At 49.2% G+C, this 15534-nt stretch overlaps 2 protein-coding genes across 3 annotated transcripts in view; one reads left to right on the top strand and one right to left on the bottom strand.

Moving 5' to 3' along the window:
• Positions 1-411: 411 nt before the first annotated feature.
• Positions 412-2986, top strand: Dok1 (docking protein 1). 2 transcript variants are annotated; one of them, XM_041639177.1, is made up of 5 exons: positions 412-506; positions 824-1123; positions 1254-1347; positions 1468-1652; positions 1816-2986. In XM_041639177.1, the coding sequence occupies exons 1-5, from the start codon at positions 447-449 to the stop codon at positions 2623-2625; spliced, it is 1449 nt and encodes a 482-aa protein (XP_041495111.1). In that variant the 5' UTR covers positions 412-446; the 3' UTR covers positions 2626-2986. The 2 variants fall into 2 exon arrangements, with proteins under 2 accessions (XP_041495111.1, XP_041495121.1); XM_041639187.1 differs by lacking the exons at positions 824-1123; positions 1254-1347 and having other exon boundaries at positions 431-506.
• Positions 2987-3883: 897 nt separating this feature from the next.
• Positions 3884-15534, bottom strand: part of LOC121443276 (meiosis 1 associated protein) — a 77894-nt gene continuing 66243 nt past the window's right edge. The window contains exons 7-9 of the mRNA XM_041644986.1: positions 9394-9600; positions 5170-5310; positions 3884-4042 (exon numbers count right to left, since the gene is read on the bottom strand). Coding sequence (XP_041500920.1) covers positions 3884-4042; positions 5170-5310; positions 9394-9600 — 507 coding nt within the window. The remainder of the gene's footprint in view (positions 4043-5169; positions 5311-9393; positions 9601-15534) is intronic.

Here is a 15534-nt window from a genome sequence, read left to right as displayed (position 1 = left end):
TTCACATCCCCCGCTAGGCAGAGTATCAACAGTCCAGTTCAGCTCCAGGGCTGGGCCGTGGGAACAGGTCCCGCAAGGGGAACTAATGTTCCAAGGGCCCCCTTGGTCGTTGTGGTGCCCCGGGGGCCTGCGGATGATGTCACGGCCTTCACTCTGATGTCACGTTAAGCATATGACATCAGTCTCAGCCCCCCACCTCCCAGGCACCACGGGCCTCTGGTTGGCAATCACAGCTTCCCTGAGTGGCACCACTGTGCGAACGATAGGATAAAGGCCCCCGTTAGTTTATCTGGGCACACTGACTTCTTCCTGCAGGCTCCTCTTCCTCCAACCCCCATCATCGCCGCAGGGCCAAGGAGGAGCGGGCACGCCTCCGGCACCCTGCAGCCCCGCCCCGCCCCACCCCCGCCCTCGGGCCAGGAAGCACGGAAGGAACCGCCCGGGCCATGGAAGGGGCTGTGATGGAGGGTCCGCTCTTTCTGCAGAGTCAGCGCTTTGGGACCAAGGTAGTGTGTGTATGTGTCTGTGTGTGGCGTGGGGGGATGGAGAAACCCCTCTGGACTAGAAGTGGGTGAAAGTATCCAGAAAGAGGGAAGGGGCCGGAAGCAGGTCGGAACGCCGCGAGGGCAATTGTAGAGCCCCACGACGGTCCCTTGAAAGCCCCAGGCTGTTCCCTCCTTGATGCGGAGTTGGGATGGCATTATCTTTGGGAAAGTGTCCCTGCCTGGGAAGCCACAGGCTCAGATCGGCCTGCATGGGGGGTCTCTTCTTCCCCGTGGGGCGCGTGCTGCCGCGCACTACCGCGTCTTTCGTTTTTTCCCAGAGGTGGAGGAAAACCTGGGCTGTGCTCTACCCCGCTAGTCCTCACGGCGTAGCGCGGCTGGAGTTCTTTGACCACAAGGGGTCGAGCTCTGGAGGGGGTCGAGGCGGCTCTCGCCGTCTTGACTGCAAGATGATCCGCCTGGCTGAGTGTGTGAGCGTGGCCCCTGTGTCTGTGGAGAGTCCCCCAGAGCCCGGCGCCACTGCTTTCCGCCTGGACACCGCGCAGCGCTCGCACCTGCTGGCGGCAGACGCCCCGTCCAGCGCTGCCTGGGTGCAGACTTTATGCAGAAACGCCTTTCCGGTGAGGGGTTGGGGGTGAGCTGCCCTGGGCCTAAGGGACCCTGCGAGAATGGGACTATTACAGCGGCACCGGACCTACTCCAGACCCAAGGGAATTCTATATAAGGTTCTTGATGTGCCTTTTTCCGCAGAAAGGCGGCTGGGCTTTGGCGCAGACGGAGAACCCGCCTAAGTTTTCTGCCTTGGAGATGCTGGAAAATTCACTGTACAGCCCCACCTGGGAAGGTAGATGCCTGGCATGAATGAAGTGGGGGAAAGAATGTGCTCTTGGGGAGCTAGTGTTGGAGTCTACCGAGTCCCTAGCCTGCCCCAGCGCTCCTTCCCCTTTCTGTGTGTTCCTTCCAGGCTCCCAGTTCTGGGTAACCACGCAGAGGACCGAGGCTTCTGAACGCTGCGGCCTGCAAGGCTCCTACATACTGAGGGTGGAGGCTGAGAAGTTGACCCTCCTGACTTTGGGGGCCCAAAGTCAAATCCTGAAGCCGCTCCTTTTCTGGCCCTACACTCTGTTGCGACGCTATGGCCGGGACAAGGTACAGGGGCTTTCTGGGAGGATGATTGTCAGAGAGGGTGTAGGGTAGCTGTAAGCCACCAATTCCGTCCCCAGGTGGTCTCCTCTCTGCAGGTACACTAACTTGGGCAGACCTGTGGGCATCTCTTGTGGCACTCATAACGTGTTTCCCTTCACACCCCCAGGTAATGTTCTCTTTTGAAGCGGGCCGCCGCTGCCCCTCTGGCCCTGGGACCTTCACCTTCCAGACTGCACAGGGAAATGACATCTTTCAGGCAGTTGAGGCCGCCATCCAGCAGCAGAAAGCCCAAGGAAAGGTGGGACAGGGACAAGATGTCCTCAGAACTGACTCCCATGAAGGGGAGGCCGAGGGGAAGGTGGTTTCCTCTCCTGTTCCTCAGGAGCCCCTGGGCAGCCCCCCAGCCCTATATGCTGAGCCTTTAGACTCCCTGCGAATTCTCCCAGGCCCTTCTCAGGACTCTCTCTACTCGGACCCCCTGGGCAGCACCCCTGCTAGGGCAGGGGAGGGGTTGCAGGCAAAGAAACCTCTGTACTGGGACTTGTATGGGCACGTGCAGCAGCAGCTGCAGAAAACCAAGCTGACGGACTCCAAAGAGGACCCCATCTATGATGAACCTGAGGGCCTGGCCCCAGCCCCTCCCCGGGGCCTTTATGATCTGCCTCAGGAGCCCAAGGATGCATGGTGGTGCCAGGCTCGGGCGAAGGAGGAAGGCTATGAGCTCCCTTACAACCCTGCTACGGATGACTATGCTGTGCCACCTCCTCGCAGCTCGAAGCCTGTGCCTGCTCCCAAGCCACAGGGCTTGGTCCTTCCTGAACCTGGTTCCACAGGTGGCAGTGGCAGCAAAGGCCACAGCTTAGACACAGCACTGTACAGCAAGGTCCAGAAGAGTGGGACCTCAGGGACTTGGGACTGTGGGCTTTCTAGAGTAGGGAATGACAGGGGAGGGGTCAAGTCAGAGGGCTCCACCTGAGGCAGCTGCTGATAGTTCACGGGGAGTTCATGCTGATAGTTCATGGGCACTGAAAATCAAACCTGTTATAACCAGCAGGAACCAGAGGGTGGGAGGGGCCTATGTTAAGGCTAGGGGACCAGAGGCGTCAAGGGATGACCAGCTCCAGGAAGTCACAGGAAGTAGAGAAGGCCAAGAGATAGGCTGTGGGAAGGCTCCTAGTACTAAGGAATGGATGGCTCATGGACTAGGCCTGTGGAAGGGGACCCCTGGTCAGAGAGGATGCACTCTGGGGAGGCCAGTGTGGATCCTAACTCTTGTGTTGTTCTTTGCCAGACATATTTTTAATTTATAAAACAAATCTCATTAAAGCCAGTTTGGGTTGAAAAAGTCTGTGTGTGTGAATAGACACAGTGGCCATGTGCTGGGAGGGTGTGGAGGGATCAGGAGAAGAACCAGAAAGATGGTGGGGGCCAGGGAAGAAGGAAAGGGTAGTGGCTCAGAGCCTGGGTGGCCACGGGCTCACCTGGGCTGGTCTCTAGCTCGGTGGCCCTGCATCACTTGTCTGCTAGCCACGATCCTTAACTTTCCTCTGCAGTCCTCCCACCAAGGGCGAGAATTTGGCTCAGCTTCAAAAGATTGCTTGCATCAAAATGGATACATTTCCTGAGCACTGAGTGTCATCCGAAGCCTAGGGAAGGTACTTGACAAATGGCAGCTATGTTTCTGTAGTTCAGGGGATCTGACAGGAAGGTAGGGAGGTGTGGGGAGAGGAGATGGGACAGGGAGTAGGCTTCTTTCACAGTGTCTACTCCCGTCTGCTGGGCACCAGACAGCGCCCTGTTCCCTCCACAGACACAAGCTTGCCTACAGGGACTGAATGTCTGACGCTGAAGGAACTGCTGTGGGCGGTTTGGGAAGGGTATTCTTCTGGACCAGGGTGCAGGTTCCAATGTCTTCATTTTTCCTGAGCTGTGAAAACCTCACCAAGCTCATTCACCTTCTTACACAAAGCTGCAGGAAGAAATTCTGGCCTAGCAATGCTCCTAACAATGGTAGAGGCTTACTGGACATTTATTTGTGTCAACACTATCAAATAACCCGAATGAGGAAGAAAATCCCTGCCGGACAAAAGACAGGCCTGGGTGTGCTGCTTTCAGCCCCAAGTTGGGCAATGGCAGTACTGGGGACAGAGGTGGGGAGGCTCAGATGGAGAGCAGGCAGATCCGTACTCAGGCAGCCATCCTGTGTGGTGTGGCTGTGTCCTGGCACTGGAGGCTTAGGTCTGAGAAGGATACTCTTCCTCTGAGTCAGAGGGCAGGAAGGTTTCTGAGGAAGTTTTGTTGGCTGCTGACATCTTGGGAGCTCTACCTGGGGCTGGAGCCACTGTCAGGGGGACCACCGTTGTTCGAACTCTGTTGGTCTGGGACTGTCCACCCTGCAAAGGACAATGGGAGTCTTGTATGGAGACCAGACAGTGCCCACGTTCTCGTCACTGGTCTCTGCCTGACTCTGGTCCCAATTCCTTCCCAGATCTCATTTCTACAGTGGCACCCTGAAGGCCCAGGGTAGTGACTGCATTCCCTAGGCTGCAGTACCATCTCCTTGCCCAGTGCCCTTCTCTGCCAGCTTGCTCTCCAAGCCCTCATCTGGCCGTTGCTTCTACTTCTGGAGTTCAGAAACATCCTTCTGCAATTGTAGCTGAGACAGAAATGGAAATTTTTCCTAAATGCTCAGTTACAGAGAAACCAGGAAAAACCACTGAACAAAAGGAAATCTTAATGCCGGGTGGTGATGGCGCATGCCTTTAATCCCGGCACTCGGGGCAGAGGCAGGAGGACCTCTGTGAGTTCAAGGCCAGCCTGGTCTACAAGAGCTAGTTCCAGAAGTAGCTCCAAAGCTACAGAGAAAACTTGTCTCAAAAAGGGAACCCTTAATACAATAGTCGGTTTGGCTTCAGAGGTACAACAATCGTCCTGCCTTAGCTTCCCGAGTGCTGGGATCACAGGTGTGGGCCACCACGCTTGGCTTCTGGTTTTAAGCCTTTTCTCCGGAGCCCCATTCTGGGGTACTAGTCCAGGTCTGTTTCCTCACCGTCCTCAGCGAGGCTTCCCTTGCTGGTGTTGTGATTAGTGATAGGAGCTGAAGCTCTGGTCAGCCTGAAGCTCTAGATCCTTTCTCTTTCCTTAGGCGGTTCTACTTCCGCCTCCCTGTCAGCCTTTTTATCTTATTTTTTTTTTTCCCCAAAGAGAGGGCTGTAGTTCCAGTGTACGCGTAACAAGACAGGTAGTGGATGACTAAGAGTTACAGACAGAATACCTAAGCCACAGGTGTGGTGACCTCAGGAGGCTGAAGCGAGTTGAGGGAAAGCTCAAGATCAGTCTGGGCTATAATGTTACATGGTGAGCCCAGTTTCAGGAAACCAAACCAGAACCCAAACCAACCGACCTCTCTCCCACAACTGCTGCTGTTGCAGGCTGGAGGGAGATAAAGGACTTTCTTAGACCCAGGGCACAAAGGGGATGGGAGGCTAAAGGGAAGGATTGGGGAAGGAGGGAGAGGTACCTTTCTAAGGCCCCTGCTCTCCCTGCTTGTGGAGAGGCGTCCCTGAGGCTTGGCATAGGTGTTACTCAGATGTGAGTACAGGTGGCTGTCAACTTGCAGGGGGTTGTAGGTGGCTCCCAGCTCCAGGCCGTCTAGTGTGCTCTGAGGAGGAGAGGAGGCATTTTATTCCGGGAACTCAAAGACATGGAACTCGAGATGCCCCAAAGTCATAGAACTCGAGTACTGAGAGGCTGGGGGAGGGGGAGGACCCCAGCCTGCGGTTGAGGCTGAGATAGATGAGTCCCACCGGTGTTCTGCCCTACGGGGATGTGCCTGTTTCAGGCGAAGGAATAGAAGTAGATGGGAGACTCTGAAGCCCTTAATACTGGCTCCAGAATTAGTACTGGCCCCAGGAAGGGTTACTGGATTCTGAGAAAAACCAGAACTCTCCGAGAAGTACAAGGGGTCCAGTGTGGAAGGAAGGGGAGGTGTGTCTTCAGGTTACACGTAGGGTAGGGGTGCTCTGGGCCTTAACACAAGTACAGGGAGTTCCCAGCCTGAGGTGAGTGGGGTACAGCAGGAGGACATTGGAGCACAGCATTCCTGAGTAGTTAGGTTTTCCGGCCACAACATCCTGTGCCAGGAGCCGCTGGCCCTGAAGTGAGACCCGCCAGGGAATCGTGGCACTCCTGCCCACCTCTTAGCTGCCAAGCAGCAAGCACAATCCCAGGCTCTGTCCTTCTGCTCCTCAGCCGGCCAGCCAGCTGTGACTGTGGTTCCCATTCTCCCCATCCAGAGCCTCCTCTGTCACCCCAACCTGAGGGGCGCAGACACAGAGAGGAGGGGAGGGAGAGTAGAGAGGGAGAAGGTAGAGGGAAGGGGAAAGGGGTGCTGTGGAAGGCAGCTCCTGGGTTCTCGCCTCTTTGCACCTGAGTTTCAGACTTGTGCTCCTTTTTCCCAGCAGAGGCCCAGAGCACAGGAATGCACATGCATATGACGGGACTACAGTGTCACACAGGTGCACAGGTGGAGCCACATGCATATGATGGCACTACAGTGTCACAAAGGTGCACAGGAATGCACATGCATATGACGGGACTATAGTGTCACACAGGTGCACAGGAATGCACATGCATATGACGGGACTATAGTGTCACACAGGTGCACAGGAATGCACATGCATATGACAGGACTATAGTGTCACACAGGTGCACAGGAATGCACATGCATATGACGGGACTATAGTGTCACACAGGTGCACAGGAATGCACATGCATATGACGGGACTATAGTGTCACACAGCTGCACAGGAATGCTCATGCATATGACGGGACTAGAGTGCCACACAGGTGCACAGGAATGAACATGCATATGACAGGACCATAGTGTCACACAGGTGCACAGGTGGAGCCACAAGCATATGACAGGACTATAGTGTCACACAGCTGCACAGGTGGAGCCACAAGCATATGACAGGACTATAGTGTCACACAGCTGCACAGGAATGCACATGCATATGACAGGACTATAGTGTCACACAGGTACACAGGAATGCACATGCATATGACGGGACTATAGTGTCACACAGGTGCACAGGAATGCACATGCATATGACAGGACTATAGTGTCACACAGGTGCACAGGAATGCACATGCATATGACAGGACTATAGTGTCACACAGGTGCACAGGAATGCACATGCATATGACGGGACTATAGTGTCACACAGGTGCACAGGAATGCACATGCATATGACAGGACTATAGTGTCACACAGGTGCACAGGTGGAGCCACATGCATATGATGGCACTACAGTGTCACACAGGTGCACAAGAAAGCACATGCATATGACGGGACTATAGTGTCACAAAGGTGCACAAGAATGCATATGCATATGACAGGACTATAGTGTCACACAGGTACACAGGAATGCACATGCATGTGATGGGACTACAGTGTCACACAGGTGCACAGATGGAGCCACAGACATGCTGCCATCTGTCTAGAGGCTTGGCACGAACACACTCCAACACCATAATGAACACTTGAAGACATGAACGTCCATCCACATCTTCCCATTGGGCATCTCCCTTATTAGCCATCATTCCTTTGTTCCTACTCCTTTGATCCCTCCTCCCTGTTGTGCTCCTCATGGTCCCCTCTTCAAGGCAAGTGCAGATGACAAGAGGGTCATGATGGCTGGCTTTTGCAAAGGGTATTCCTGACCAAGCTAAACAAATCAAGTTCAACTCCTGGACCTGAACTGCCTGTCTGGACTTCCTCCCTTGGCTGCTCTCAGCTTTCCCTTCTGGGGTACTTGCCCTTTTCTCTTCACATCTAGCTACCTGTTAATACTCATTTAAATAATATATATATTCACTGGTATATTATGCATTTTGATAAATAAATCTTGCCTGAAGACCAGAGGCTACTAGAGGTCAGACAATGGTGGCACACACCAGGATTTGGGAGACAGAGTTAGATGCACCTCTGTGAGTTCAAGGTGACCCTGGGATACACAAGATTAATGCAGAAATAAATCCAGGTGTGGTGGCTCACACCTTAACCCCAGTCCTAGGGAGTCACACATCTTTAATCCCAGCACGAGGGGGAATATAAAGTGGGAGGAGAGAGACTCAGTTGGTTTAGTCTGCGGTCAGTCGCTCAGCCTTGGTAGAGGTAGGGCTTCTCTAGTGGCTTGGCTCCCTTGATTTTCTGGTTTTTGGGTTGAACCCCAACATCAGACTCTGGGTTTTTATTATTTGTGCTACATATATATTTTTTCTCTTAATTTATTATGTTGAATTTGATACCATAGGTAAGATTTTTTCATGTGTTTGACATCAAACACAGTATGTTCATTTTAAAATACAGAATGACAAAAATATCAATTTTTTTGTACAAAGCACATGTTTTCAAGGGCATAAGATTCAAGGAGGTGGTGGCAAGTCTATTATAAGGTGGATAGTATGATCATCTATACCTAAAGAAGACCAGTAAGAAAAAGAACCTACATAGAATTACATTATTTCTTCCCTAAACTCTGCAATTCTTTCAAGGGCTGGGATCGTCTTATCTAATCACCTTTATCGTCCTTCTATCAAGAAGCCCATCCTATGAATATATATATAATGCATAGTTGGTCTGTCTTTACAAGGCCACCAAATAATTTTTTCTCATTTTACAATCCCAGTTCCCTCTCCCTCCTCTCTTCCCGCTTCCCCCACCTTCCACTCACCCCACTCCCCATCCACTCCTCAGAGAGGGTGAGACCTCCCATGGGGAGTCAACAAAGTCTGGCATCACTTTGAGGCTGAGCAAGGTATACCTCCAAAGAGAATGGGCTGCAAAAAAGCCAATTTAAGCACTGGGGATAAATCCTGGTCCCACTGCCAGTGAATCCACAGACTGCCCCAGCCACACAACTGTCACCCACATTTGAGGGCTTAGTTCAGGCCTATGCATGTTCCCCCGCTGTCAGTCCAGAGTTGGTGAGCTCCCACTAGCTCAGGTCAGCCTTTCTGTGGGTATCTTAGGGGTATGTGTGTGTGTGTGTGTGTGTGTGTACATGTTTATGCATGTGCCCATGTCTATGGGATCTTCTAAAATGAATGGCACTAATTCCAAATTATTTGCCTATGTCAAGGCCCATTTCTCTCTCAACTCTCTGCACAAATCTCTCCCTCAAATCAGGTTTGTTTCTCAATTAATTTTCGCCTTGCTGCCTTAATCAGACCATTGACTTCTTCCCACTTTATTTTCTACTTTTGTTTTTATTTCTGATGGCCGTAACAAACCCTGCCTGCTCCCCATCTCTTCCTTATGACTCTGTTTTTCTCCCGCATCCCTTTCTCAAGCTCTGCTCTATTTCCCCATGTATGGTGGTTTAAATGAGACTGACTACCGAAGGCTCATATATTTGCATGCTCAGTCCCCAGTTGGTGAATATTTTGGAAAGATTAGGAGATGTGGCCCTGTTGGAGAAGGTGTGTCGCTGGGAGTGCGTTTTGAGGTTTCAGAAGCCCACAGCAGGCCCAGTGTCTCTCTGCCTGAGCATTAGGATGTAGCTCTCCACCACTGCCTCAGTGTCCTGTGTGCCACCATGTTCTCCACCACGTTGATAATGGACTGAGCCTCTGAAACTGTAAGCAAACCCCCAGTTGAATGCTTTCTTTTTATAAGAATTTCTTGGTCATGGTTTCTCTTCACAGTAATAGAACTCTAAGACACACAGGCTCCACTTGCCTCTATGGTCTTTAGGCTGTCTTCAGGTGGCTCCTCGGACAGCGGAGGGAAGAAGCCAGGCAGCATCAGTTCCCTGGTGGCCACCAACTTCACCAGCAGTGTGAGAGACTGAGACGGTGTGATCACATAGAAGTTGCTGGCAGGGACATTCTGGCTGCGTCTGGGGATCTGGGGTTCCCCTCTGGCCAACAGCAACCAATCTCTTTTCTGCAACAAGGACACACATCCTTTGGCTTGTTTTGAGGACAGCCCCGACGGCAGATTCCGAGTTCTCTTTGGGGTGTCAAGGAGGCCTTTAAAAGGGAGGAGTTCCTAAAAGCACCATTACTGTTCTTCCTGTCTGGTTTAGGATATGCCCGAGAGAATACCCAAAAGGTTTTGGGGAAGATACAAACTAAATGTTCTTTAGCTTGATGTGAGTTCATTCTAGTTAGACATTAGACTATTAAAAAAAATGACAATCTTGTGTATGTTGTATATATGACATTTATGTGTGTGTGTGTGTGCAGGCATGCATGTGCCATGGTGTGTGTATGTCAGGGGACAAGATTTGGAACTTGGTTCTTGCCTTCCACCTTGTTGTAGCAAGGTATTTGTTTCTGAAATATATCCTAGGCTAGTTGACCCACAGTCTTCTGGGTAATTTTCCTATTTCCACTCCTATCTTGCCACAGATCAAAGACACATGCCGCCAGGGCCTAGAGAGATGTCTCAGCAGTTAAAGGCACTGATTGCTCTTCCAGAGGATCTGGATTCAATGTCCAGGATCCACATGGTGGCGGCTCACAACCATCTGTACTTCCAGTTCCAGGGGATCCAATGCCTGCTTCTTCTGGCCTTCTTGGGCACCAGGCACCCAAGTGGTGCTTGGGTGTACACATGGACAAAATATGTGTAAAATAAAATAACATAAAATGGACTAGAGTGCTTGGATTGAGCTTGAATGGGCAGGGTTGCATGACTACTGGTTTTACTCAGTGATCCATCTCTTCTACCTCAGATTTTTGTTTACTATTGGGTGTGGGGGTATTTACCTTTAATCCCTGTACTCAGGAGAAGGAGGCTGGAGGCTCACCACTTGAAGGTCAGCCTGGGCCTATATATGAGACCTTGTCTCCAGAAAACAAAACAAACAAAAGAACAATTCTTTCTAGAATTACAATTCTTCGTAAATATATTTTTTATACTAGAAATTTAATATGATAACATTAAGCAACCTCCCTCCCAAGACATTTTTTGCTTTGTGACCCCAGTTATCTAAGAACTCACTACTGTAGCCCAGGCTTCACTACTGCTAGGCTGCTCTAACACCTGTGCTGGGGTGACTTACCATGCCTGGTTCCAAGAATTATAATTTTGTGTGTGTGTGTGTGTGTGTGTAGGACAACCTCAGGTGTCATTTTTCAGGTACCGTTTTCTTAAACAGGGTTTCTCTTTGGCCTGGAACTCACCCAGTAGGCTAGGCTAGCTATCTGGTTTCTGCCTCTCCATCACTGGGATTATAAGCATGTACCACAATGGTAATTTTTTTTTAATGTGGGTTGTTCTAGGGATCAAACTTAGGTCTGACTGAGGCATTTTTTCCAGCCTCTCTTTCTTTTTAATTTTTTTGTGTGTCACTAGAGATGAAACGTAGGGCCTCACACATGCTAGATAAACACTCTACCACTGAGCTAGTTTTTCCACCCTAATTCTTTTTTTTTCATTGTTTGAGTAATTTTCATTTCTACTATCCTTTATAATGATTTCATTAGGCATTTGATAATCTCTATCATCATTTTTATACTGTTCAGAACCATTCCATTAATTAATTTTTTTTCAATTCTTTTTTTTCACCCCGCCACCGCCTCCCATTTCCCTCCCCCTCCCCCAATCAAGTCCCCCTCCCTCCTCAGCCCGAAGAGCAATCAGAGTTCCCTGCCCTGTGGGAAGTCCAAGGAACCCCCACCTCCATCCAGGTCTAGTAAGGTGAGCATCCAAACTGCCTAGGCTCCTACATAGCCAGTACGTGCAGTAGGATCAGAAACCCATTGCCATTGTTCTTGAGTTCTCAGCACCCCTAATTCTTAAAGTTAGTCTTGAAATGGAGGTGTGTAGAGGATGGTGAGGACATCAGATCTTATTTTGAGAATAAAGTCTGGTGGTGTTGGCACCGGAGGCAGTTGGGATGGGATGGATGACTGTGGGGGATGCCCCTGGAATACCCAGTGAAGGTTTAAGAAGATGCCGAAGTAGCCTGCAGACCAAGAAGAGAAAGAGGAAGTGTACAGGGGAAACTTTTAGTACAGCAAGACAGTGGGTGGGGACAGGACCCTTGAGATCAACTCGGTGAGTCCACAGAAAAAAGTGAGGTGCTAGACCCTGCAGGCAGTGGCTCTGTGAATGTCACATGCCACAGAGACAGCAGAGGTTAGCACCCAGACAGGAAGAAGAGACAAGCATTTACAAATGAATTTGTAGGCACACCCTTTTTTATGAGATGGAAACAAGACAACTTTCTTTGGTCCTTTTTCAAGGAAAAACACAAATCTCCAAGAAACATGGAGTCAAATGGTTATAGTCATCGGTAAGTTATGTCCTCTTGCTGGCATAGACCATTAATCACCTCTGGCACAAATGTAACAGTTTCCCAGTTACACAACATGGGAACAACAAACCCTTACTAGTTCTATCATTCTAACATAAGAACAATGTGGAAGACAACAGGAAAAGGGGCCATCAGTGCTGAGTGGAAGACCATGGGAAAGGGACCTTCTGTAGCATAAATTCTAATTGTTCTTAATAATAAAAACTCAGAGCCAGATATTAGGAGATGAAAGTTGAAGGGTCAGAGAAGCAGAGTGGCCAGCCACTAGAGTTCTTACCTCTACCAATGTTCAGACCTAAGGGACAATTCTGTTTCTATGAATCCTCAAACTGCATCTTCAGACTGAATCCTCAGACTGCATCTGAGCTCCTGTCTCCTTCCACTTCATATTCTTCTCTCTGCCCAGCCACATCACTCCTGTCTCTACCTCCCTAGTTCTGGGATTAAAGGCATAGAATCCCAAGTGCTGGGATCACCTTTGTGTGAATTCTGTTTCTCTTTTAGGCAGATTCAATCTTGTGTAGCCCAGGGTGGCCTTGAACTCACAGACTTCCATCTGCTTCTGTCTCCCAAGAGGTGGGATTAAAGTGTGGGCCACCACCATCTGGTCTTTTATGGCTAACTAGTGGCTTAGCTTTGTACTCTGATCTTCAGGCAAGCTTTATTTGTTAGATTACAAACAAAATATCAGCACACCCATCAGTACTTTGTGGAAGACAAGAGAAAGTGACACAGGGAGGCACCTAACACCTGCTGGTGGCTTCGGAGGGAGGAGGTAAAGTTCTGCCATCTTAACTCAGTGCCATCAAACCACACAGCACAGAATACCACGGAGTCTGGTGGTCTCAGGCAAGGGGCAGGGAACCACTCATGCGTCCAAGAAGAAAAGCTGTGACTGACTATTCTTGTGGTTGACAGTCATGGGCTGATAAGGGAAGTATGGTGCCTCTTCAATAAAATCTTGGATGAAGATAGGTGAGAAGCATGATGCTTCCTCAAGAAAAGCATGGGGGGAGATGGGTGATCCAGGCATGGGAAAGCTAACTGTAACTATAATAATAATCTAAAACAGTGGAATGCTTACCCAGCCCCAGGCACTGTGTGAAGAGCATGTGGAGACCTTAGAAGTTCATATGTGGGCTGGAGAGATGGTTCAGCAGTTAAGAGCACTGACTGCTCTTCCAGAGGACCTGTGTTCTATTCCCAGCACTCATATGGCAGCTCACAACTGTCTATAACTCCAGTTCCAGAGGATCTGACACCCTCACACAGACATACATGCAGGCAAAACACCGATACACACAAATAAAAATAATAGTAGAAAGAACTTCATATGCTGATACTATCTTATATCTAGAGTTTTTCCCCTGAAGAACAGATTCAAACTGTGATACAAAGTCCATCTGAGGCTTACTGAATCCATCAAGCTAGGAGCAGATAATATTAAAATTATGGCGTATGTGTTTGTCAGGGTATTTGCCTACTCTACAGCCTTGCTAAGTCCGAGGGAAGACTAGGCAATTGCTTAGCTTCCATTGGCCAAGGTAACTTCTGATTAGGGTTCAGGATTTCAATCATCATTGTTTTTCAGACTTCGTTTTGTACCAATCTAGGCATTTGTAAGTTTGTTAAAAATTTATTGAGTGGGGAGCTGCAAAGATGGCTCAGCGGTTAGAAGCACTTGCAGAATTGAATACCTAGGTTTAGTTCCTGGCACCCTGGTGCTCACAATTATCCGTAACTCCAGTTTCAGAAGATCTGACATCTTGTGATCTTCATGGGCACTAGGCATTCATGAGGTTCATACACATACATGCAGGTAAAACATTTATGCATATAAAGTTTTTTTATTGAATAGTTATTAGGTTCTAAGCACTAGGTGTGTAGAAACTCACTAGATACTGTGTCCTCTTGGTATTTATAATTGAGTAAGAGGAAGCTTGTAAGGGATGTTTATCTAAGATGTCACGTGATCCACTCTTCTGACTGGTCTATATTTAGGAATGATTGTCCAGTGCCCAGAAAATTTCTCAGTCCTAAACAAACTGATAATGTCAACTGTGTGCACAAGACTTAACTAAGCATGAGATATCTTGCTACTGAGACAATGAGCTAGGGAGCATGGCATGTGATGTTTCTTGGATCTCATCATTAAACAAGAATAATCTCTATTACACTATGGGCTTGCTAAGAATCTCTGAGTGCTGCACACAGAACACCTTTGGTCCCTGGACTCTGAGTCGACAACCTGAGACGACAGCTAAGACTCTGTAGTCAGCTGGTATGTAGGAAAGACAGAGGAAAGACAGAAGTCTCAAAAGTCCCTGCTAACACTGGAAACCATCAGAGGACCAAGAAGATTTGCTTTTTGCTGCTGAAATAATTTTATAGAAATTTTTTTTTCTTTTTTTTCTTTTTTTTTTTTTTTGGTTTTTCAAGACTGGGTTTCTCTGTAGCTTTGGTAGCCCAGGCTGGCCTCGAACTCACAGAGATCCGCCTGCCTCTGCCTCCCAAGTGCTGGGATTAAAGGCGTGCACCACCACCGTCCGGCTATAGAATGTTTTTAAAATTTATGGGCTGGAGACAGAAAGAGATTTTCAGAAAACTCTGGAAGCGAAATGAATATGTTTGTATTATATGGCAATGTTAATTTGTCTTGAATTCCCAGGAGCACCTGGAGAGACTGGGAGGAAGCTGGACTTTACGGCTCCTGTTTAGGACAGTACATTTCTAGCTTCTCCCCTGGGTAGTGGGTTATGGCACTAGAGACTTGAGGTCCAGGGTGTTAGCTAAGTTATGGGTTGACCTGTTAGGACAGCAGGTATCTGAAGCTGAGAAAAAGCACTACTTGGGGACATCTCAAACCCAGCAGCCTTTGGGGTCCTCGAGGGGAACAGTGCTAATGACCGTAGGTAGACAACTGCTAAGTTCTTTCTAATACACTTTGACTGGTTCTAAGGAAAAGAACACGAGTTAGATGCTGAACTTACCAGAAGGAAGATATGATGCTATGAAATTATATATGATATATATAATATGCTATGATATGATATAAAATATCTCCTATGGGCTCGTGTTTGCTGTGGTCCCGTCGGTGGAGCTGTTTGGGGGAGGGAACCCTTAGGAGGTGGGGCCTAGCCGAAGGAAGTGAGTCAGTGGAGGGTTATAGTCTGGCCTGGATTCCTGGTTTGGTCCACCAAGATGTGATCAGACAGCTTGTGCTTCTGCCACTGTGAGCCTTCCTCACGGAGCACATCCCCCACCTTGATGTATCTCCTCACTGTGAGACAAAATACATCTCTCTTCCTTCAAGTCGGTTCCTTGTCAGGTATTGTCTCACATCCAGAAGAAAGGCAGCTAATATACAGTATGGGAAAAGATGCCTGTGCTTAGGCTGGGATTGGAGATGCCACAGAATGTGGCTTAGACTTCACAAAGTGGGTGCTTTCTCTTCAGAGCAGGTATGGATGGGGCAGGGTTGAACGGCATGCCTTACTCCAAGTTCAGCCTCAGTAAGGTCATCCGCCACCAACTTCTTTACAGTTGTACCGACT

This window comes from Microtus oregoni, unplaced genomic scaffold, assembly GCF_018167655.1.
Source record: "Microtus oregoni isolate MIOR12 unplaced genomic scaffold, Mior012 000002F_ref0000024, whole genome shotgun sequence".
In the NCBI taxonomy this organism is placed as follows: Eukaryota; Metazoa; Chordata; class Mammalia; order Rodentia; family Cricetidae; genus Microtus; species Microtus oregoni.
This window is presented reverse-complemented; position numbering and strand designations above follow the sequence as displayed.